This window comes from Acyrthosiphon pisum, chromosome A1 (assembly GCF_005508785.2).
Source record: "Acyrthosiphon pisum isolate AL4f chromosome A1, pea_aphid_22Mar2018_4r6ur, whole genome shotgun sequence".
Classification (NCBI taxonomy): Eukaryota; Metazoa; Arthropoda; class Insecta; order Hemiptera; family Aphididae; genus Acyrthosiphon; species Acyrthosiphon pisum.
Window position 1 is genome coordinate 96,753,998 of NC_042494.1, and position 27,455 is coordinate 96,781,452.

At 31.1% G+C, this 27,455-nt stretch overlaps 2 protein-coding genes across 3 annotated transcripts in view; one reads left to right on the top strand and one right to left on the bottom strand.

Moving 5' to 3' along the window:
* Nucleotides 1-10,140, bottom strand: part of LOC100165656 (tolloid-like protein 1) — an 81,069-nt gene extending 70,929 nt beyond the window's left edge. The window contains exons 1-3 of the mRNA XM_029487840.1: nt 9,835-10,140; nt 8,748-8,975; nt 1,241-1,520 (exon numbers count right to left, since the gene is read on the bottom strand). Coding sequence (XP_029343700.1) covers nt 1,241-1,520; nt 8,748-8,901 — 434 coding nt within the window. The 5' untranslated portion in view covers nt 8,902-8,975; nt 9,835-10,140. The remainder of the gene's footprint in view (nt 1-1,240; nt 1,521-8,747; nt 8,976-9,834) is intronic.
* A 2,919-nt stretch (nt 10,141-13,059) lies between these two features.
* The window catches only part of LOC100160321, a 74,314-nt gene continuing 59,918 nt past the window's right edge, over nt 13,060-27,455 (top strand). The window contains exon 1 of one of the 2 annotated variants that reach the window (XM_029487838.1): nt 13,060-13,473. The gene's annotated coding sequence lies outside the window, so the exon portion shown is untranslated. The remainder of the gene's footprint in view (nt 13,474-27,455) is intronic. The other variant, XM_029487839.1, reaches the window with a different exon arrangement.

Here is a 27,455-nt window from a genome sequence, read left to right on the forward strand (position 1 = left end):
ACTAATTTGTTTGAGCACTAGCTTTTCAAGTACTTCGAGAAGAAAGGTAGAAGACTTATAGGTCTGTATGAGGAATGTGAAGATGTTAAATTTGTATTTATGCTAAGAAAATATAAATTATGAAGAGTTTCAATTTTCCTTTAATAATATAAGGGATCGAGTCGTAGTGTACAGGTCAGCAACACGTATCTATACGTATGTGGTGTGTCATGTGTTTTTAGATTCTTAGCAACACGTATGAGTTATTAATTATATTTATACGGAGTGTTTTTTTTTATTTTTAGATTGGTTTATGATTATAATAAATTCTCGTAGTTATTATAAACTAAATACAATTATCTCCGAACTTCATTTTCTATAACCAGTATACCTAATCATTTCAAACTAAAAATATTGTAAAAGGGCTAGTAAGCACTAAAAAATCATCAAAATTTTACTTAATTTTTATTCTACGTACTATATAATTCTATATATCTATATAATTTAACATGATAAACGCATTCATTGTATTGATATAATAGAACGAGTTCATTATTTTTCACACTGCGTTACCTATTATTATGCACTAATAAAAGTGAGAACAAATTATGAATAAAAAAAAATCCGTATTATTATACATTTATATCCAGAATTTTCGCACTTGTCAGTTATGAACACGTCGTCAAAAATAAATACCTATAAAATATATATATATATGGGAAAATAACTAAACAGGTACAGTTTTGTTGTTTCGATTAAACTACATAACTACATTATGTACAGGTAGGTACATCATTCATTATACATTTAAAATGTTGTTAAACATTGACAAATATTAATAATTATACCTACGTCGCTACATTTCAAACATCCGCGCTTCAATATTTTTGAGACTAACTCCTTATTTACACTCGAACATTTAAAAACTAGAGACAGGTGGTAAGTACGTTATAATAAATGTAATTTTTAAGTAGTTTTTGTGAGAAAAAAACGACAGTAAAATATGAGAAGTGAGCACATTTTTTTAAAATACTTTAGCCAATATAGCTTGCATTGCATTTTTGTATACGATAATATTGTCAAATACAGATTTCAAATAGAACAAATGTGTTGTTTATTATATTTTTTAATTTCGAAATTTTAATATAAAACTAGTTTGGCGTACCCATTGTCTGATATTCTTATATTTTTTTTTATTATAAAATTATGATCCATAATGTTTATATTATATACTAATGTATAAGCCTCTTGAGATAGATACCTGGTTAGAGAATTATCAAGAACTGTAGTTTTGTGATCATCGTTTTTTCTCTTGTTCAAGTGGTTTTTCCTTGTCCTGTTGTTGTGCCTGTGTCTTATCTTGATATGCGCTACATCAGTTGACTTACTCGTCCCTGGTACGATACCCTCTTCTTCGATTTGCAACCCTTCGTTGATTTCTTTTTTGTATTTTTCAACTTTTTCCGCATATGCCCGTCTGTCCTTTTCTTTTTTGTTAGTGTACTCTACATCCGGCACGGCTATATCACCCATAAAATTACCTGAAAAAATTGTTTTTAATAAATACATGATTATATTCAAAGTTATATAGTTATAGTTATAGTTTTAATATTTTATTTTATCTAGAATATCTATAAATTACAATTTGGATACCCAATAACTATTCTATATATTCATTTGTGTTTTCAATACTAAATACCTATAGTTAATTAGAAATAAATTAGTGGCTGTATTAATAAAATAATGTAATCTATACAAAAAGTAGATACTGATAAAAAAGAACAGTAGCGAAGGAGCACACTAAAATAAGAATACAAATTTTGTTATTTTACAGGGATTATAAATAATTGCCATTAATTTTAATACGATTCAACAGGAGCTCATCAGATATTCACAATGTGTTACGCTAACTGTATAAATAAATACATATAGGTACTATATATTACTGCACCATGCCTAAATACAATATTAGTTGTTTTAATTAAATAATTTTAATTACGCAATAAAATAAACAATAACAATTCGTTGGAACCGAGTTACACAAATGAAAAATTGTTAAAAAAAAATATATTATCGTGGTAATCTATACACTATTATTACACCTGTTATATTTATTTGTTTATAGTCTTAATATCAATCTAATGGATTACCTATCTGATTATAAAATCAATTATTTGTGATGGTGAATTTATATCTTTTATTTATAATTATTTAAAACGCGATCATAATTTACTTTTTCTGAACATAATATAATATTATATAATTTATATTATTTTGAAAAATATAATATATAATGAGATTTTTTAATAAAGGCCACTTAAAAAATATTAATTTTATAAGTCTTCAGATTTTTAGCATAATTCAGTGTATACAAAGTGTTTAAAACAAATTCTAGATTATGATCTGGAATTTGTTTAGTATTTCGATAATGCGGACTAGAAATTCCTGTAAAATATTTTTAACGTACACATAAACCCAACCCAATAAATATTAAATATATATTATGTTAATAAAATAGTTTTTTAATCTAGTCTTAATAGTTTGATATGTGCTTATTTTAAATGCTATTAAAATTAATATAACGCCTCCAGGAACTTAATCATTATGTCTCTATATAATACAAAATTTCAGTTATATATTTTATTATAAAATATACTGTTAATGTATCCAATATAATACATAAACGCGGCGTTGTATTCTCTGTATGAAAATCACGTTACTACAGTTTTTTATTTCAGTATCATTGAGGTACCTATATTGTTTTTACACATTATAATAATATATGATTATATCCAATTGTACGTTTATACATAATTTTATATAATATTACGAAACCTTCAGCCAGTCGGAGTGATAATAATATGTAACTTATTTATACCGAGTATGTATCTGAATGATGTATCTACTGCACACGTTATAGCACTAGCGAAACCCTTTTACTGACTTTCAGTGGGTATCTCGCAGGCGGGACGTGCCCTTTTTCCTAATGCCTAGATTAAGAATAGGTAATAATGTCATTAATTTACGTGATGAATGCGTCCCTTGACCGCTACACGAGTGTTATAATATTATATATGGTATTCTTGAATATAAATCGTTTATTTTTAATTGAATTTACACCCGTTGTACCTATAGGACATAATATAGGTGGTATGTAGGTACATCAGTCAATAACGAAATATGGATTTGCGTAACAACTACTAACAATGTTTCCAGTGTTGACTAAATTGGCCCAACATATTAATACATTATATATACTTTATAGTTTGTACATTACACAATCTAGACGTACGGTGAGCGTTAAGTATACTTAAATATACTACTATACGGATTAGGCGTTTTTGGTGTGCGCGTTTTAAACAAGTTTAGAAACACGTTTCAGCCTCCGTTATTTCATATATATTCTAAATTTCGAGAAAATCAAATCAACGAAAAATGAGTTCAGATGCTATTTTTTCGTAAGATTTTACTACCTACTAATACTTAACGAGTTTCTAATATTATATTATTGAATGTATAAAACTCATTTATTTTTGCCATCAAACTTAGTTATAAATTAACTATAGTTTACTAATATACGATGTAAAACATATCATTATTAATAATTCATTGTTTCGGATGGAATACAATATGATGATTAGGTACTATTACTTTTTTTCTTCTTACAACCCGTTGAAGACAATATACATTACCGTCAAAAGCAATAACTATAATATTTCTCAATCTTCGAATACTTAAAAAGAAAAAAAACGTTCACTAGTCGCGACAACATCAAATCTGACAAACGAGCTCCGTTTAAGAATATATTATTATTACTATTATTAACGCCCATTTTATGCGTACCCAAATCTGAATAGCAGTATTATTATAAGTGTATATAGCGATAGAAATAGGAAAATAGGACTTTCGCTTGTAAGACACTGGAATCCGTATTTTAAATGACGCGGTTTTTGATAATAATTTGTATAGTGTTAACCAAAGTGTATAAAAAAAAAGGAATAATGTTAATGAGATATATTATCTTCAATACAGTGCGTACACCGCGTAATTACCTGCTAAAAGTACCTATATACGGCTATATGTTATACCCATGTAATATAATATAATAACCTCAATATAAACAATACGTATAAATTATGTATACATATTATTACGGTTGCACTACGCGTGGTACAACTCTTTTAAAAACGCGTATGATCATAAAAAAAAAAATTCGAAAATGCGTGCGGTTATAGTGTGTTATAATTATACGGTACAGCGATTCTCCAGTAGCGTACGTGTGCATCGTATAAACGAATAGGTAGATAGTTACTAGTTAGGTAGCTGGTAAAATATACACGTATGACGTATAAGTGGCTATTCGGAAGCGAAGGAAATAAAAACGAAATTAATAACGCGCTATGATATTCGGGTCGAGAAAATAATATAATAATAACTTATCGTTGATTCGAGAAAATTTGCACGATACAAGCCTAATTTTCTCGTTCATCCGCGGTCATCTGTGTGCGCGGCATTTCGATTGAAATATCTTAACTTTCGTCAACAGTTTAACGAAACCTATTAATGTGACCGAAATCATATTATATGTTTAATGTATATACTTGCGCTATATATTATGTTCGTTCACCGAGTTACACGTTAACAGTGATTAGCAGCAGCAGCGAGATGCCTCAGGGTGGTGGGCGGAATTATAATAAGTTCGTTTCATTTGCATTAAATTCGAGGAAATTCAACCCCCAAAAAAATTAAGCCTACGGCCGTGGGCTTCGGCGTAATGGGGTACGCGTGAAACTCCATTTATATACTATAAACTGGTGGATATGAATATATGATTACTGACTCATGATGATGCTCGAATTATTTATTTATTTATTGCAATAATGGTAATAACTCATAGTTAATAACCGTAATCGTGATATTATGGTATTGGTGTAGTATAATATTATATACATCTATAGCTGCATCATAGATGTAAACGGCGAGTAAAAATGTAAGAATCGTGTAGGTACGCAACGTGTATACGAATTTAAATCCAATTCGATTTCCCTGTGAGCTATACTTCGACGTAAGTCTGCGCTAAGGGTATAGCATACCGGAGTGCACGAGTCGAAAATATAATTATAGATTGCAGTACGTGTATATGATAATGAGTAATAACTAATAAGTAATAACGTGCATGTTTACTGCAGGCACCTATGTGAATTTAATCACTAAAGAATGTTTATTGATTATTTAAATCTTGCCAATATTACCAAAATGATATGTAGCTGAACCCAAGTACCACACAATATTACACTAAGTGTTTTATTTATATGCATATCTAAGTATAACGCAGTAAGTATGCTTGCTATGACTTATGAGTTCTTTATGCAAAATATGCTTTGCGCCACAACAACCGGTTCCCACGTGCGTATTCGAATTGTTTGGTACATTTCGATCTTAAAGTGGAAATAAAATCAAATCAATTGCTTATTGTTGGTAAAATTCGTTAGTGTCTCAAAATAGGTATATGTTTTAACAAAATCTGATTAATTTAATATTTATGTATATTAAAAAATGGATGCGAGAATATATTTTTATATGTGTATTGGATTAAAAAATATTACTGAATATTTATATTTGTTACTGTAATAATTATTATATCTTAACAATATTGTAATATGTAAAATTTATAATGTAAACGGATATTAATTATGATTTATAATATTTATATAGTATTTTAATTTATAGCACATATTGTAATATTCGAAATTAGCTAAAAGTTTCATTACGTAGATACACGTGTTTTAATTATTAAATATTAAGAGGATGCCAGATGCCACCCCGGATGAGTTGTCTCCATGTCTTACAAACGTACTTTATCTAACTTAAAGGTAAGAACATCATTATATGTATGTTTTTTGGGAGATTTTTGCGATATTTTAATTTTGAAATTAGTTATCAGTATGTAAAATATTACAATTTAAAATGTCTAAATACGGCGTGCCACTATATTCAATTACCTATAGAATATAGATCAATACAATATTCAGCCGTTCAATATAATACACATTATAACCTAGGTGGCTAGGTAGATACTTATTTAAATGTTTTATTGCAGTGTAAATAATATTCTTAATATGAGTTTATACAGACTACAGTTGAAACTGCTCTCAGAAAGACAAATTCGGAAACATTTCATAACTGTCACTTATCTAATGATAAATATTAAACAGAATTAGGTACAATATTGTACCAATAAAATGTTTCTAATGCAAGTCTAAAGCAAAGGTCAGACTAAAAACAATCTTCACTACATTTTGCGAAGAAGAGGTCATGACTTCATAATATAGTAATTAATACTGAATTTACTATAAATATAAACTGACCTCGATATTGTATTGGTACACGCGTAAAACTCTTTTTAATTACTGTTTATTCTGCTAAATGCTAATTATATACTATACAAGATAATATATAGCATAAGAATTAATATAATATTATGCCTATTTTTTTTTTTTTAATTTAGCTAATTTTTTTTCATACATTTTATTACTTAGGTATATGATTTATGATGTTATGTTATATTTCTATAGTGTATCATCATGACTATTTGTCACTTGAGAATAAAAAAAATTAACCAGTTATTTCTTAGTTCATATTATAAGGTATAAACAAACTAAAAAGTTAGAACTATAATTATTACATTTTTTAGACACATAAAAAATTGTTAAGATTGTTAATTTTTTTTTAACAATGAATATCATATTCATAAGTGATAGTTTAATATTTTTATAAATCAATGTAAGATACTGAATGTGTAGAAAGTTTTTAATACTTTAATATAATAAAGTAAGTACATACCTATAGCTTAATAACTTTAATTTAGGATTTGATAATATCTTTGAATAATGCTATTTTTAGTATAGGGATGTTCACTAACTGTTTACAAAATTTGCTAAATCACAGAATAAATATTTATAATAATTATGTACCTCTTTAATTCGCGCATATTATATTTTTGCAATAAATTAGTAGGTATTATTATATACCTACAAATTAATACGCACATTACACGGTTTAAGTTAGATTTGCTTAGGATTAAAACAATTTAAACTAATCTCTACTTTATATGAATGTCATACAATCTTAATTAAGAACCAAATTTAAAAATATATATTTTCTATTCATACATATTTGATATTATCATGACTACAGTTTAAATTAATGTTTATTCAATGTACCCATATCAACCTAATAGAAAATGTAATTCATCAACGATAATAAGTGACAAAGAAAAATATAATATAATATCGAAGGATTTTACGTTAACGAAGGTCGTCTTGCCAAAATTATACTTTATTGCATGTATTTTAGATAAAGACAAAGTAATAGGTACGGCTTTATTATAAGCCTGCACGTGTTAATGTCAAAATATTAGAATATAATTTTCAATTTAGAGTATAGATAGGTACACTTCGAACAAATAATTTTTTATTGAATTCAATTGAATTCAAAATTAATGTTAACTAAATAATTCAAACTGAAAAGCATCTGTGTATAGGATAAATTGGCTTCTCGCTTTTAACAATATATAGCAATGAATAACTATTGGATTTTTCCAAATGCACATTATTGTAATGAATACTATATATTGCTATGTAAGTGTCACGTGTAGTGTTCAACACTAAGAATATTATAATTTAAATGGAAGTAAGTAGGCACCTGTAAATGTCTAAAATGTCTAAAGAATTAATAACAAAAAAAAAATTGTATACAAAATTTATGAGAAAAAACAAATTTTAACGACTTTACTATTATCAGGTATGTATACATTGAAGAATTTTGGATTACTGTTAAGTTCTTTTTTAAACTGTTAATAACCTTTACTTTTTTTCCGGTATTTGACGTTTGAAAGAAATACGAATCCCAAAGATTTATTTTATTAGTTTTGATAACAAATTTGATTTGTTTATATTTTATATATTTTAGAAACTAACGGTGCACATAATTACATGGATTTACATTTAGAACAATAATGGCATAAGTATAAGAAAAGCAGGTATGATATTATGATAATGACATAAAAAAACATTATGATTTATGAGTTATGCGATTAATAAACATGATCAAACATAATATAATATATTAAGTTTTTGATTATTTTTTATTTTATTGAAATTATTGAATTAACTCTTTGAATATTCCTATCTGAAATTTGTATATTTTATAAATTATTATTGTATCATAATATGACATTTTTAAACACTAAGTGCTTACACCGTGTATTTGTCTACTCAAAAGTAAAATATAAAATAAAATATCACTATAACAATCGAAATATTATTGAATGCAATAGGTATCGCATACACTAGCCCTACTATATAATATGGAGCTCATCGACATTGCGTATTTTAACGACCCAAAGTCCAGCGGCAAATACGAGTTCTTTACCAATTATCCAGATGAAAGAAGAATGTCATTCACCAAATTGTCTTTTTACTTTATCCTATAGTTCACCTTAAAGGAGTTATTCCGACTTTTTTTGGGACCGTGAAAAACTCTCCCTATATATTATATAGAAAATAGCTACTATAAAACTGCAAACGACTAAGAAATGTCCCACGGGCGCGTTTATAAGAAAAGAGTGTCAAACGGCACCCCAAACAGTGTACACCAAACCTACACGGACCCCTCCGGACGTATATATACATATATATACACAGGCTAATATAAGTTATTTCTTTTCTCTTATTCTTTTTTTTTTAACATCGTTACTTAGTACTTACCGGCTTTGCAGGGGTCTAAATCGACATCATTAGACATTTTTTTCGGGTAAATCGAGCAAAGCAGTTCATCGGCGGTGAACTTGGAACAATCGGCTGTAAGCCATAATCCCGCCAAGACGGGGATCAACAAGACGAACCCTCCGGCCGCCTTCATAGCGACTCTCGAGTGTCGTCCCTACTGGCTAGTGCTCAACACCGTTTGACGACGATCGTTATCTGCATGTTATCCTGTAGAAAGAAATATTATAATATTATAATCTCGTCGTTTATAATAATATTTACTTTTTAATATGAATTTATTATAACAAAAAAATATTTTATTGAAATAATATCAATAATGAACTATTTTCTACACGCGCGCGTTAAACGTACAATCATCGTAATAATATATTGGCTCTTATCACGAGTGTGATGTGTTACATATTTTATTTTATGATTCAGAAAATATTGCGTGGCCTCGTTTCTCTTCCTCGTGTGGACCTATATCACAAAGTCCACGGACGTTTTGGACACGAGAAAAACGGCGTTTAGAGTTGATTAACAGCAATAATACCGGTACGATTCTTATTCAATAATGTCCGTCAACGGAACTATAGATAATATATTTTTAATAAGTAAAACCGATTACATTACGAATACAATAACAACACGGAGTTAATTTTTCATTATTTTTAAAAATAATGAAATACAAATCTGTAAGAAAATAATGTGTTTTACATATAATATAAGATGGGAAATAACAAATAGGTAGGTATGGGTGCTGATTAAAGAAAAAAATTGAAACGTAAATAATTTTAAAAGGTTGCATTACTGTTTGATCCGATATATTACAATAATAACAGTGATAATAATATAAGCTATCGTTTTTTTTTTTTTTTTAATGTTTATACATCTAGTTAGTAAAAATCGGTTAATTTAAAAACAAGAATATATTTTAATCTCGTTTGTCTATAGGTAATAGCCGGTGCTAATGTGCTGTACATTACTCGGGTTTGTAATCGAAAAACGACTGACGACGTTGAAATAAATACATGCGAATATCACGAATATCAACTATAATATTATAGTAACCGTTGGATATACTTACTGCTGTTTCGGCTGACTACGGTACGTGTTGGCGGTTTTCGGACGAATAAAAAATTAATTCGATCGAATATTCGCGGTAAACGCAGCACACTGCGATATGAAATGTTGCGGCGGCGAAAAAATGCGTCGAGACAATACGAGACTTTTATTAATATTAAATGCAACACACACGACAACGATTATTATATCGTTGGTAAACTATTGTACGAACGCGAACACGAAACGACCGGCTCGCGCGCCTATACGGAACGACGCAGCACGTACTACGCCCGGCACGAGTACTTCTACGGTTACTACTAAAGAGCTCCCGCGAGACGCGATGCGCCCGTACCTATATGACCAATTTTTATCCACCCTCTTTCGCCGTATCAATCTCCCGCGTTCGCCGCCGCCGACGACGTGTACCATAAATATCGACATGCCTATCACACACGACGACGTCCTGTCGAACCTATATCGCCGCCGCCGCCGCACTATTATCGCTCTTTTTCTTCAATAATAATAATATTAATAATATTATGCTATAACATCGTTATTATGGAATGCGCTGTATTAATATAATAATAATTTACCCGAGGAGTGTGATAATAATATAATAATATTATAAAATTATTAGCCAATTTAAACGGCAACAAAATATTGTTATTATTATACGGCCGACGTAATAATATCATGATGCCTGTTTAACTATGATAAATCCTAAAATCGATAATAATAACAACAATGACATAGCGGCTATACAAAATCAGTCGTCGACGCATAATATTATTATGTTTTCGTTTACGCCGAATTTCATCGGTGAAAACAACATGTGTAAAAACAAAAAATAAAAATTCCTATTTCGAATCAAAATGTTATTGTCTAATACACTCCACGCAGTAATAAAGTAGAGAGGTGTACTCAATTATGTAAAATAAAAAAATAAAAACTTGTTTATCAAAAAAAATGTATAATAATATTATTTGAGTCGTAATAAGAATACAGACACAAAAAAGGTCACAACTCGTAATAACTGAATTTTTTAAAACACGTGTAAGTACTATAGGTAGGCACTTATACATATTAAAATATTCGTAACGTTGCGCGCACTACAGGAAACGTCATATTAAATGATAATTCGAATTACCGTAATAGGTTCGAATATATAATATCGTGTACCCATCGCGCTCGTTTGAAAAACGATCTCATAGGTATTCGATGCACCCCGCAGATTTAATGGTTTGTCTGTGTTGACGTATAATATATTTTTCGCACATATTATTTAGCAACAAACTATTATGACGTCATTTAATACATATGATAGCGTTTTTGGTAAACGGCGATTTGCAATGCACCCTTTTCGCACTTAGTCATCGCACTTCCCTCGCCGCGATTTCCAACACCGCTGCGGCGCATGTCGTCGGACGACGCCGTGGCAGAGGATAACGCCAAATCGTAATTTTCACGTCACGTTTTTCAATCTCGCTCGCTCGTCGTAACAATAATAATGATATTATTATAATCGTCTGCCTGCCTCTCGGAGGGGAGGGGACTCCTTATTTTCTGTTTTATGTTTTGCACAAAACCGATGTCGGTCTTCGGATAGGCATTATCGTCGCACCCGCGCGCAGGATCGTAATGATTGTATATAATAGGTAAAGGCAATATCGCGTACGTAGGTACTGCATCAACATCCCACGAGAAAAGAACAAGCGGTGATAAATCGTTTTTCGAATGCGTCCACCTTGGGATAGGTATATACGCATTAGGAAAAAAAAATTAATGAAATAGATCATTTATCGCGGTGGCGGTAGTGGCGGTGGGGTAGTGTTGTTCGTCGTCGTCGTCGTAATTATTATCCCGATCGGTGTTGTTATGGCGTGTGAGCGGGGGTGGTGCGAGAACAAAAACGAAAGAAATGTGTCCTGCACGCACGATACCGCGGTTGCAGAAAACTGCGTCCTTGACCTTTCGCCATTGCAGAAACCTGACAAGCGTAGTCGAAGAGTTCGTAGGACATATGGCATTTCACTGGTGCGGGCGGTGGTGATTTGGCACACCGGTGGTCGTGTGGGGTCGGTCCGACTGACAGTAGTGTGGGTTAAATATTTTTATTATTATTACACACGGCCATCAACACTCAGCAGTCGCGAAGGTACTCGCCTACCACGTACCGAGTATCCGAGTGGACCGGTTTCCGGTATACACTTGTTGAAGCCGGCCGAGTGAGAGAGAGCAAATTATATGTATGAGAGAGAGAACAGCGCCGCGCGCGCGATCTATACGCATAAAACGTTAGCGATAGAGTCGACGTAATGTTCCTCTTAAAGCGGGTTTCCACTATATACACGTCGTGAACACGTGAATTAATGTTAAGCCATGTCCGAAAACACGGTAACGTGGTGAATCGTGTGCCTAACCATCCAATCGCAGCAAAGGATTATTGCGAAACTGTGTATAGTGTGGAAACCAGCCTTTGGAACCTCAGTTCATATGGGAAAATACTGAATATTAAATTATATTGTACACGGTAGTGATACCCTCGGTCTCCGAAATTTTGTCCGCTATTCAGAGGGTTCGGTTTGTAGAAAGTTTCTAGTTGGTTCCTATGAGAACGTCGGCTATCTGGAGGTGTAACCGTTAGGATAGGTTTCACTGTATTATACGAGTGTACCTACCTATGGCTATAATATGATCTAAGATATCTGTAATATCGTTTTCTCGAGGACGCAAAATTGGAGTGAGAAACCTGGGGAATAAAATCGTGGTATTGGCGATCAAAAGCTTATCAATTTACAGGCCAGCGGGGGGTGGTCTGAAACGGGCTAGATGGAAAAATAACATAAAAATAATACACAGCGCGCCCGTTTCAGCTTATCAATTTGATAAGCTTTTGATCGCTAATTATCAGCTATCGTTCTTGTTATTTCGGGCCGTCATAAGACGGCGGCAACCGGGCGATGACGACGACGATGCGCGAAGAAAAGCAGTACGACGACACACGTGGGTACGGCGACTACGCGCGCCAAGCTCGCACACGATAATTCAAAAACACTTCGCACGACACGCGCGCGCGCACACACACACACGCAAGTGCGTGCGCACACACGGAAAATACTGGGAACGCTGGTCGTGGTAGTGGGGACTCGGCGGCGGCGATGGTAACTGCGGTTACGGCCAAGGTGAATACCGCGTTGTAGGAGGTGGGGGTTGGTGGCGGCGACTGGTGGTGGTGGTTGTCGGGCCGGTCAGTTGCGGTTCCCGTGGCGGACTGGTGGAGACTGGAGGTAAACGCGCGGCGACGGCGGCAGCAGGTTGACGAACGTTTTACAATCGGTTCGTCGGTCTGGTTTTGTAGTTTTCGTTGTTCGGTTTGACGTACCTTTAAAACGCGTATTTGTATAACGTGAGCAGTCGGTGCGGAAATGCGCGGCCATCGCTGAATCCGTTCATTCCTCACCGTTTTCCGATTTCGGTGATCGTCCGTCGAATAAAGGTTCTCCGTGACACACCGGGCACCGTTGACGGCGTCGTCCTCAGGCCACTGAGAATTCTTCTTATCCTCCTCCATGGAAGCAGCTCAATCGCAGCGGTCGGCCAACGACCGCATTTGAATCGAAACACAGACCCGAGTGAGACTGGAGAAATCCGCACGGTAAAGGTAAGAAAAAAACGACGAGCTTACTAAAAATAATATGACGAGCGACTGCGCGACGACTTGAGTGAAATAAATATTGTCGGGACCGCTTCTGGTTGAGACGTTTCCTCCGGCACGCAAAAGCTCCAAAGACCCATTCTCGCGCGTTAATACCTTGGTACTAAATGTGTTTAGGTTACATTTCGGTACTTATCGACTTACTACTTACCAGCTACCAGGCGGCAGGCATGATGGGTATTTATTATTGTTTGTTTACCACCGATGGCTCGACTTTTCCCACGATTTGTATCACACTCGGCGAATTTACCAACAATATGACGAGAATCTAAAAACGAGCGACCGTGCGACGAGTACGGAGCGAAATAATAAATTGTTGACAAAATCGTCGGCACCGCGGCGTCGAAACCTCTTCTGGTCGAAACCACTTCTGATCGAAACCACTTCTGGTCCAGACGTTTTGTCCGGCACGAAAAACTCCAATGATCCCACATCGTGCGCGTATCGTATAGGTAGATACTAAAACGCGTGTTTAGGGTTACATTTCGATACTTACCTACACGTAGGTATCAGGTATAATAATATTTATTATTTTACCATCAAGTGCAGTCGAAGTCAACATCTCCCGTTCGTCCTCGGCTGGCGTTTTTCCCATTGGAATATATTATAGTGGCGAACAATTTATTCATTTTATTAATTTATTCATTTTTAACGATCGGAAACGGCCACTACTTGCCTCCCACCCACCGGGTACGGACGTCGACAAAATCCGTCAGCGGCGGGTCGATGGTTTGGTTTTCCCCGAGAACTATTAAGTTCCAAGTCGAGTCTTGACGACACGCGAAATACATGGTGTTTGAGTAGGTAATAATAATATTATATTATATTATTTACTTGCTATCTGTATGTATATTAATATAATACTATAATTTATTACCTTGAAATATTGTAATTGAAAACCCGGTGACGTACATATTATTTTAATTAATATAATTGTAATATGTATTATGTAAAAGTTCAATCGCTACGATTTCGAATGTATTCCTAGTGTTAAACGAAAGCTTACCAACTATAAATGCTATTTATGCCAAGAAAAGCAACTTATAAGTTATAGTATATAACATATATTATAACAAAATCGAGATTTTAAACGAAATCAAAGAATGTCTTATATTAAAAGTTATAATATTACCTACTATCACAAATATTGAAATATCCAAACGCATAGGTAAAGGTATACGAAGTTTTTTTTTTTAAAACCACCTGTGACAAAAATACATCTGAGTGGAAAGTGTTAGGTGACGCGGTTAGGTGACGAACTTTGAAAAACGATTAAAAACGTAATTAAATGTTTGATTACATTACGAACTTTGAACCATGGATGATGACCACATTGGGGATGTTAATATGTCTTTGACGAGAAATATCGCATGTATTTAAGTTGTAACATGAATTACTTACAATATATTTGATATTTCGAAAACAAAGATAATATTATTTAATTTACAACGTAAAATGACAAAAGTTACACAATATATTAATATGCTCGTTAATATGTATATGGGCGTAAGTACTGTGTTAATTTACACTTAATACTTTATGTTTTTATACATTAGGTACCTACCTACCTATATTATCTATATATTTTATAACACACGAGTAGGTATGACAAAACTCGTATAATAGGTAATATACGAAACCCGAGACGAAACCCGAGTTGGGGAATATTTCAATTTCGAAAACTTAGCTAAGTATGTCCTGTCTTACTATACAATTTAATCACTTTAAGCATTATATTATAATAGGTACATTTTTGTATTAAAAATAAACGAATAAATATGAGAATTATAATCTGTAAATTTAAAAACAAATTCTAATATGCATGTTGTACACGTTAGCATAATATCTACTGACTGTATGCGCAAACCACTCATGAAAACATTTATAACAGTACCTATACTGTTAATTATTATGTTTCATATTTGAAGTTTTATAATACCTACAATAAAAATTCGTATATTACCGTCGGACGCCTAACGTTCTCTCCGTAAGCAAATCGTAACCGTTCGGACGGCACAAGTCACGAGTGTAGTAGGTAATTTATCCAATTCGACGTGACCCCAGGCTCTGTTCTGGATACCGTATGATCGAATCCTGTTGAAATTCAAACAGCGAAAATTTTAAGCATAAAACAGTGTAAACGTTTTCTCAGAATGATAAAATTCAATTTTTTTCGATGGAAACCACCCTATTCTTAAGACCGCTTAACTTACCCGGGTTATTGCAATTATGTTCCGGAAAAAATGATAAATATAGTTCACGAGTAAACAGTTATAATAAAATGTAGTATAAAATAATATTATATTATGCTACTTATATAAGTGGGTGTATATATTATTATTATGTGAATTATAACGGTAGATTAATTTAAAACGTTTTCATTCAATGTCATATTGAAGTATTGAACGATACTACGATATATACACGAGTTATCGACGGTTGTTGATAGTAGAATTTATTTATTTTAAAAAGTTTTGCGGTGGCGTGTGATATACATAGCGAATGACGTTACGCAATATTGCTTACGACTAAAAGTAGGTAGGTACCTATAATATTATTATGTAGGTACTGTGTACATTGTACACATTGCACTCTCGGTGTATATTTACTACTTAGCTTAGCTATTTGAATTTTCGATGTAACTACACAAAGACGAATTTCGCCCACGCCGATGCAGTCGTCGATTAAGTTATCTCGACTCGTGTAAAGCGCAGCTTCGGCGGGTGGATGATGTTTTTCTGTCGATGGTTTTTTTGTGACGGGTGAAAACAGGAAGGGTGGAGCCGTGGAGTTCAAGTAAAAAATAAAGGTCGCTAGAAAAATATACTTAATGAGTTCTCAAACCCGTTGGTTTCTTAAATTTTCTTAATAGTGCATTCTGCATATTTTCTACTTTAATTTCAACTGTATTGGTTATAGACTTCTAGTAGATTTAGTATTCTTCATTCATTTTCATTCGAATTCCGGAATGATGATGGTTATATAATATCTCGTTATGCGTGTGTAATTTTTCTACGTGTTTAATAAACATTTTAAATATTCACTAAAAAGTATGAGAAAAACTTAAAATATATATAGGTAGGTGATGCTAAATACAATATAGCTCGTTATATAGATACATGTATAAAAAATGAAAACCATAAACCAGTCTTTTTTGTGTGTAGCTTTAATGTTTCAATATTTTTTTTGGTGTGGTGTATAATATAAAAGAAATTTAATAAGTTAACAGTTAAGTTAATGAAAAGCCAAAAGTAACTAGTTAAGTTAAAAAGTTAAAATTAAATCAACTTTTTAATTTAAATTTAACTTTTTAACTCGTTAATGCCCAGCCTTGTACTATAGATAAGTATATAACTATTTATGAATCATATGAATTTAGTATTAAATATAATATAACGTACACAAATATCCAATGGTTCAAATTATTTGATATATTTCTTTAATTTCAAGGCAGGGGTGCAAGTTCGGGTGCAAGTCTAAGTTAACTATTTAATTTCGAAATCATTTCTTAGACTATACTGGATGCGTCTTTGTACAAATTCCCATTGTCAATGATCGATTCCCAAGTGCATCACAATGGCCGTGGATAATAGTCCGTCGACCCGAACGCTTATTAGCCCCTGGAGACCACAACCCGTGGGTGTTGTGTGCGAGTATCAACTATCAATCTATATTTTATCGTTTCTTTTTTGCGGTGAGTCGAGTGAAATTTAAAATTAAGTGGCTTGGTAAACACAAATATTGAAACCAAACAATCGACCGCCAAATCCAATCAACCTGCAGGGTTCAGGGACCACGCAGGTTAATGTACACACGTGCAGTAGGTTGTAGGTATATTACCTATACATTTATGCATCGATAATTTGATGAAAAACGTAGGGCATACGTAAACTGCGCCCAAATGACCTTATTTTTTGGGGCGGGTACATTTTCCTCCAAAAACGAAATACCGTTTTCCTCCACTGTCCATTTTCCTCCAAATTAATTTAGACTGTAATTTTGTCTATTTTCCTCCAATATTTTAGCCAGTGTTGTAGTATTACGTTCCGTCTTATAAATATATAGAGTAAAGCTAGGATCACATTTTGCGCTTATCGGTTGATGATTACACTCTGGTAAGCCGATATCAGTTATCGATTAAGCCTAATAAAGATACGCACATATAACATTCGGGCATATACGTATATACTTATTTATGTTGTATTGTGTATCAGTTGTCACTTATTATTATGATTACACACAAAACGTTTGTTAATTCGTGATGGTTACAAATATTTTTTAGCATATGAGTTAAAATCTGGATTATCACGTTGGCGATGTTGTTTGACTACTTGTCAAGCAGTTATATTATACACTAATAAAACTGATGAAATAGAAGCCGATGAATTACACAAAAATGTACATCCAAATCATTATCCATCACCAAAAAAAATAAATCGATTTTTTTTGCTATGCATAAATTATTTGTATTAACTATTTCATTATTTATTGGAGGAAAATGGACAGTGGAGGAAAACGGTATCTCGTTTTTGGAGGAAAATGGCTACGGCCATTTTTTGTAAACTGCGCCCGAATTTTTATCTATGTTAAAAAGGTATAATGTAAACTGCGCCCGAATTTATTTGGTAGATGTAGGTATATATACGTGAAGAAGCTCAGTATTCACCTGAAATATGGGCTCAAGCATCAGCAAAACCAACTTTAGCCACTAATGCATGCGAGTCATTTCATTCTCATTTTAATTCTAGCTTTTATACTACTCATCCAAATATTTTCATGTTCTTAGAAAAATTAAATGAAGTTCAAATAGAAACATATATCCTCGCATATATCAAACTAAATAGTATAAATGAACCATTTAAAGACCAAAATTCTAAAACAAAAAATAAACGCAAAACGTTACAACATTTAATTAATAAATATAACAGTGGTCATATCCAATTGATAAATATGTATCAACAATATATTTTTTTTTGTCCTAATATAGTACTTTTTGAGATTATATATATTTTTTAATTTTTAATTTAACGAATTAAATATAATTTAAAGATTTTAATAATTTTAGATTTGTAATTCTGTAATTTTGTTGAATTTTGCAAAAATACAACTGTTCAATTTTAAAAGTTTAGTCGGGCGCAGTTTACATAATATGTAACACATGTCTTATTTATACATTTGATAAAAACTCGGGCGCAGCTTACAATATGTATTATTTCGTGTTTACCTGTACCTTGGGCGCAGTTAATAATCGCCGAAAACGTACTCTTTAACTTCTCGGTTATACCTAAGATTGTACGAAAACTGATAAAGTCGCCGTGTATTACTATATAGATTTAGTTGTGTAGATCGTAAATACCATCCGGTTCTTTATACATCTATCACATATCTTCACGTCATGTTCGAAATGTAGAGTGGACAAAAACCCATATCCTAAAATCAATCAAACACCGATTTCATTCGTGAGACGTCATTACTCATTATAGACAGGTTTATTTTATTTTAAATCACTTATGCATTGACTATTGATATTTGATCTCGAGTAGTGTCCCGTAGGGCATTTGTGCCACCGTCTGCAATGATTAATCTATGCATTTTTATATGACATTGAATTGATTTATTAATATACATTTTACTTTTGAAGTTTGTAACATTAAAAACAATTAATTAATTGCATAAACGGTTCAAATACTGTTTATTATTTTATTTGGTAGTACCTATTGCTTAATGCGAAGAGAACCACTGTACACAGTATTCTTCGTTAAGGCTTAATACGATTTTCTATTGTATTCTAAATTATTAACAAATGTTACGAAAAACATCCAGTAAACTCAGTGGGTACCTATTATTTAATAACTGCTGTTATGAAATTGTTTTCTCCACGATTTTTTCTAAAATATCTAATGCAAAATGCGTTATTAGCTTATGGGCGGTTTTTTTTTCATTCGGGTAATTGAGCCACGTGAAAGTAGTGTTCATGTCCATTTTCGAGTAACACAAATCGACATGAAATCATTCAAACTATAATCAGGTTATTGGAGACATTAAAAAGCAATTTGAGAATATCATTTCGACCATGTACATAAGATTCATATGAGTATATTATGCCTGAATGAATATTAACTATTTAGTTCGTAAATTATGCAGTGTCTATGTCAGTTTTCGGGTAACACAAATCGAATATAAAATCATATAAACTATAATTGGGGTTTAGGAGACGTTAAAACAATTATTTGAGAATATAATTTCGGCTAAGTTGATAAAATTTGAATGACTGAATAAATAATTATGTGTAGGGCTCTGAATTATATGTAAATTCATATTTTCTCTGCGACATGATAAACTAATTTCGGCAATTGATAAATTTATTTCACAATATTTTTGATAAAACGAGCTATATTTGATTTTACATATTTTTACATATTTTGTCATAAATACATGTTTTTACACAATTATTCACAATTATTCAATTTTTTCTCACATATTTATACAATTATACTGTTTTAATGTCTTTTCTTCAGATTTAGAATAATTGAAAGGTTATCATGACTATATATTATATCGACGATCTTTTGAATTCGAAAATTTAAAAGTGCAGGTTATTATTATTGTAATCAAGATAATTATTAATTAGATAACTATAGATAAATATGCATTTTTTATTACATTTTATTATACTATTAATTATTATTTTTTTTTTCGATAATACATATTTTGAATTCTTTAACACATATTTATGTACATATTTTTATTCTATAAATACATATAAATCCGAGCCCTAATTATGAGTTAGATAGTGGATTACTTTATAGGAATAATATTTGTGAAAATACTTTTGTATCATAAATCTATGGTTCAAGAATTAAGGTGGTTCGTGGTATTTTATTTACTAACTTAAAAGTTATATTAATGTTTTTATATACGTAATTATATTGTATAATATAGTTTTAAACATATAATATACTGTGATCGGGGAAGATGAATGGAGAAAATAACGAATTTTGCCCTAAACGTTTTAAAATTTGTATTATACGCCGACCTATATACAATTTGAACCGTATAACGTATCAGACATAGTAAATTTATTAGGTTTAAATGGATTGACATTGGTTATTATCTTGTTACGGTTTTATCAGCTTGAAATAGGATTAATAATGCAATTTAGTGTAAGCAACATTACCAATGATAATAACTGCAATGCTGTAAAACATTCTTCTGCATGTGTTTCACATTTCTACCAAATGACTCTTCGAAATAAGCTTGATCATTTTTATGTTTACATTTGTTCATAATCCAAAAAACGACCTTATATGACCTATTATACAGGTATATATTTTATGTTTATTTTATGAAAACACATTTTTAAATGAAAACAATGATATAATAATATAATATACTGAGAGATAGTGCACTTAAAATTGAGTATTTCGTTAACCATAAACTATATTTTGAGTGTTCCCTGAGTATTATTTTTTGTCGATTCATTAACCACTTTATCATTGTCTGGACAAAATATTCTCAAATAAAAGGCTGAGTAATAGTAATAATAACATATAAGATGGAAAATATGATTATCTCTATAATGTGTTACATGAGTAAATAACGCATTCCCCGAGAAATTACTATATTTTCGGGATTATTTTCCAATCGATGGGTATACCTTAATTGTATGTAGTCATGTAGGTAATAATAATTATTAATAACACTTCCGCCTAAACATAAATTCACGTTTCTGAACATTGTCATCGGTTTTTATCACGTATATGTTGTTTTTATTTTACTCGAATGACTCTAGAAAAATGCACTACAAAAGCAATTAGTCAACTGGAAAAACATGCTATACGATCCATCCGCAAGACTTTTAAAACGCATAAATATAATATGCATATGCGATACATGATGATATTCTTGTTATAATATTGTATATTTGTATGTTTAATGTTGCAGTATTTCAAAAACTTGACATTGTTTCATGACATCTTACTGCTCATACATAATTTAATATTTTAATATTTCTTCTCATCTGTAGGCACCTATATGGCTATATAGTATGTACTGTACTGATTTTACAAACATTGATTTTAAACTGTATAGTAGGTATTTAAAAGGAAATCAGCTCACTAGTTTTTCACTTTGACATTTACATTTTGCATTTAGGAGGACCAACCTTATATATTATCAACTTAAATATTATAATGAAATGGTCTATTATTAAACTTAAAGCCTAAATGTATAACAATATCTAGTAACAAATTAAATGGGTTTGTAAAACATGACAATTCATAAATGCCCATAACAATTTAAATTTCGTATAGAAAAGCAATCGAACAAACACCGCAGAAGATTAATGGTGTTCATCATTTTAAGTTTTATAATAGGAAAATTCCCCTAATATTAAATGTAAAAACATAAGGTTGGTTCTCCTGAACGCAAATGTTCCATGTTATAAAGAAAGGAAAACAAATAGTGTGCTGACATCCTCTCAACTTTTCCAATGTTGATATATAACAGTCAATACGATTTTAAATATGGCACCTATTGCATACTATACAACATACAATATACATAAAAAAAATCATAGCATCGCTGTCATAAATAAAGCGGAAACCATATTAATTATAATATCATAGAAGGTATTATGGCCATTGAAATAGTATAGATTCGTGGGAAAATACACCAGCAGCAGTAAACCTATTAACCATCATAAAATTAGGTATTATAGGCGTATAGCTTGAATGATTCTCAAGTTTAACACAACATTTTTGTTTATGAATACATGTCAATTTCTATACCGATATAAGTAAATATAACTATATAGCTTTGCTTACTTTTGTACAAAATTAATCCATGCGTAGGTACTACCTATTTTTAATAGAGTTGTGATAATTGTATCATATTTGCACGAAAATCTAGAATATTACCTATTAAAAATGTCTATTGTGAATACTCAGAATACTGAATAGTGAATACTAATATATTTAAGTGAAGTTAAAGTTATTAACTCGATAATGAAGTTCAAAAATCTAATTTATGAATATATACATTTTCTATCCAATGTTTTCTTTTTAGTCTAATAAAAAATCCACTTTTGAATTCTTATTATTTAAGTAATCCTAAAAATGCCTTGATGTGATTAAAAGTTTTAAGATTTTTAAGCTCTAACTCTTCCGTTAACTTATAGTGCTTATTTACATTTTTATCTAATTGGTCCATTTTACTTGTATTCAAAATTTTAAATTATGTTAAATCACACAAAAATTACTAAATCCATACTTGATGTTTCTAAATATTGACTTGTATAATTAAATTACCTATCAGATATTATGACACATTTATGTATAATATTAAAAATAATGTATACTGATGTGACTGTTTTTTAATTTAATCTACAACCTAATCAGATCTGTTCTATCTTCAACTAAATATTATCGTTGTATTCGTACATAGTCTCAGTCATTGGCTACTCACATTTAAAAATAAAATATTTGAAAGTTAAGAATAAGTTTGTGAAAATGTGAGTTGAAAATTTGGGAAGTTTTTAAAAATGTTGAAATTTTATAGCTATATAATTACTGTTTAGTATAATTTATTAATTTATAAGGTAGTGAAATGTTGTTTGCTAAATTTTTATAGAGTCGCCAATATTCAATAACAAATAATGAAGTGGTCTTGTCCCAACGGACTTTGACACCAACGTGACGAATAATGTAATTTGATCATTTTTTTAATTTAATATTTAATATTTTTATTTTTTATTAAAATAATAATGTTTATAATTGTATTTTGTATTATTATTAAAAATTCTCGAAGAAAAATACTGGCTACGCCACTGGTATATATAATATATATATGCATACAATTTTGATAGGTGGTTGGGTCTTCAAATCAAATATATTTAGGGGGTCATGGATCAAAAAATTTTTTTGGAATTATAAATTACTCTAATTTATCATTTTTTATCTTCAATGAACAATGCAGAGTTATTTCTTCAGACTATTCAATGAATATATTATTTTATGAATTTCTTTTCTTATGTAGTAAATACCTAAGTAATTAAATTAATAAAAATATAATATGAATATTATATAGGTATATAAATATTATGTATTATAATTTATATTATGGTCATTTCGATGTAGAAATGCTATTAGTCTAACACAGCATACACTTCGTTATGAAAAATATTCTATAATGTTTTATTTTGGTACAAAAAATATCAATACAAATGTTAGCTATAACTGAAAATCAATTATTTCAAATTTAAAGTTACCTCAGAGTGTTGTTATGTTTACTGCAAGCCCAATACATCATAAACTAAATGTCATTAAAAATGTATTTCTATTACACCTACACAAGTCACAAAATATATATTAAAATCATAAATCACTGTAGGAAATCATAATCATAATATTCAATTATTTACAAATGCAATTTCAACCAATAATTGTGGTATTAAATAACATTATTAACCTAAATATTAAAATATTCTGAGAAAAAAATCAGTAGGTAGGTACTTATTAGTTTTAATAATTACATTTTTTTAATGTTTCCCTGTTGTTTCAGCTAATCTATTGTATAATAAACGAAATATAATATAATATTATTAATACAACGAAAGAATAATAGACGTTTGTATTAGTACTTTAAAAACGTCAAAACAAACATTTATAAATTTGTAATGAAAACCGTCGTCATCATCTATAATATTGCTACGTAGAATTTAATATTATGAACAGAGTTTTTTGTTTATAGTTTTTTCCGTCGTCTTCTAAAACAATAACAGACATAAATAATTTATAGTCACTCGACAAGCGTACACTCTCGTTTTTTTTTTGTCTTGCTCAAAATGTATTACAAGCTGTAAAATTAAATAAAATCTTTTGGAATTTTGGATAATATTTATTATTTTTTGTAAGTACTCCAAATAAAAATTGACCAAAGTAGGTACCAACTAGATAAAATTTGTTTCTAGACATTACCCTTAAGATTTAAACATTTTTACAGCTCTTAAAGCTTTTTCAAGAAAAAAACATAATTGTAAAACCAATACATATATCAATATATGTATACATCGCTCCGCCGAGAATCTAAAATTCGTTTATATGAAACAGCCAGCTCGAAATATTCTTATTGTAGAATACAATAAATAATATATTATAGCCATGAACATAATAACATAGAACCGTGTACCAGTGTCGTACACAGAAATTTCTAAAGGCGGACTATATTAAAAAAAAATATGTATACAATATATTATGTTTTATAAAAACATGTTTACGTTTTTATATAGCGAATGAGACAAGGGTGGTTGAATATCTCCCCCCCTGTGTGTGTACGCCTCTCCCATGTACGACTAACCAAATGCGCGGCGAATGATGTCACCGAGGCTCCAACGTCAATGAAGTTCGTTTGTTTAGCATTGTTCGTTGTTTTATAATGCGCTTGACATTTACAATCATTATTGTTATTTATAATACATAATAGTAATACAAAATGTGCATGTCATTTAAGGTACGCAACATCTCGTCTATTTGCGAATTTTGTATCGTTTTTGTATTATAATAATATGTTCCCCCAGTAATATATTATCGCGTATTCAGTATTGTGAAGACGTGAAGTAGTAGTGGTAGTAGTTTCAGACTATAGTCTATAAAGAACGATAAAGAATAAGTATAGAAAATAGACTCTAGCCACTCTGATATTATTGTGCAAGTCGAGCCGACTCGATTCTCCTCCTTACGCATCCGTGACCGGAATACAACTTACTGCGGCGGACAGCCTCCGATCGCATCCCGCATTCCCGCATCCATCGCAATCATGGAGAACGTTTTGTTGTTGTTTTTAGTTACCTTATGTTTTTTCATATATTATTTGTTATTTTCTTCCGTATATTTTTGTTCATTATCGTCGTCGATATTGCAGGAGGGCACATTTCGCATATTATTCGCATGTACTACGGCTATTATTCTTAGTCGTAACATGAAATTTAAATTATTGAACTATCATAGTTGATGCTACACGGGTATAGATAACATCCACCACGATTTAAGATAATAATAATACGGATGCACGATGAGCAGTGATAAGGTAAAATTATAATCCCGTCTTCCCGTGGAATGAACATAAATAGATAATAATATAAATTATTGTGTCTCCGGAATAGCGGTCTACTAAGACTTAATATTAGTTGAGTAACTTTTGATAAGAAATGTAATAATTACAAAAAATGTATCACTTGCCGTTATAATTTTATGAACTGCTGAAGCCTGCGACGTGCACAATAATAACACTAGTGGTTTTAATTTTAATACCTAGGTAATATAATAAAATATTATTGTTAGAGGACGTTTTGCATGTGTATTATGTAAGTTGTCTCCGTGTTACAAAAGTACAACAGCAAATTTTACGTTCACAATAAATATAAAACGATAAAATTATTATCTAGGAGATCTCATACGAATTTATTGATATTTTAATTACAAAGCAAGTTATAATTATTTTAAAACTATAAATTTTAATACGATCATAACTTGCGTCAAAATTGAAATAGCAATAAAAGCCTAAGCATCTCCTAGAATCTAGATAATAATCTTATCTTAAAATTACAATATTTCATAATAGGTTAAAAATGACTGAGTAATAATATGAATTATTGTGAACGTAAAATTTGGTATGTTGTACACTATATTGTAAGAGGAGACTATACAATATGGGGGTTGTTAAATAGGAATTAATTAATTACCATGGTTTTAACGTTTGTTGTATGCAAAACAAGTGCTAATAGCGAAACAGAATAATGGAACAAAAAATATTTGTTCTATCCATGTAGCTTGCTATAGTCCTTGTACTAGTATATAGATTATAGGGTTTACGGAGTGAACTTAGAAACTCGTATTATTATCAGCATTAGGAGGTACCTACAGTATAGATGACATTCTCATAATTTCACGGATATACAGTGAATATAGGTACGATGTATTATAATAATAACATGAATTTAATATATATGTGCATTGCTTACTCGATTTCCATTTTCGCTGTGTGTTTTTAATCCGATAAGTGCGCTAAATAGATAGTGAATTTGTTTCCGTGTCAGCAGCGATACGATGAGGTTTATGGATCATTTGACGAAGGAAATGGGGCGACTGTGGTGAGTATCGGTATACGAATTTACGTGTGCGACCAAGACCCATGCTAGTCGCGTCCTTTGTTTGGATAAATTCTATATGTTATTACAAATTGTATCTAAACGCCGCCGCCTTCGCCGTATTATTGGGTTGCGTCATGAACGGCCAAGGTGAGTCGCGAGTGTGCAGGTAATTCGCGTACCAGGACGCCTATCGGTTTATCGGTAATATAATTACGCTCTATACCTACAAACAATAGAGTGGTGTGTGTGTGCGTGTGTGCAGAGTTTATTCCACCACAACGTTAAGATCGTATCGATTTCAGAACTGGTCTGACGATAAATTCCTTTGGATAGAAAATCCGAATGGAATAATAATAACAAAAAAAAATTACTCAAAACACACACCACCATATTATATTATTTGCGCTGTTATATGTTTCGGTGGTAGTCGAATTTCATTATTTTCTTAATTGTACACACAATATTATCATGTAGTAATTTTTGCTGTTTTTTTTATTCACGAAGGTCGTGATTTAAAAGCGTTTCGTGGTTTTAGGTTTGCGCGCGTATTTTGTACTGTATGTACACATATTATTACACGTTTTACGATTAATATTTGTGGTTTGGTTGTAGTAATATTATTATGTGCGTAAACGAGCATTCATCGTTTATTCGATTCCGCCGAATTTAAAAAAGGTTCAAATTTCATTTATTCAAAAATTAATATTTTACCGGGTTTTAACCTTATTTCAAATTGATTGGTTTAAAATTATTCAGCTTTGAATAACCGCCGGTCATATGA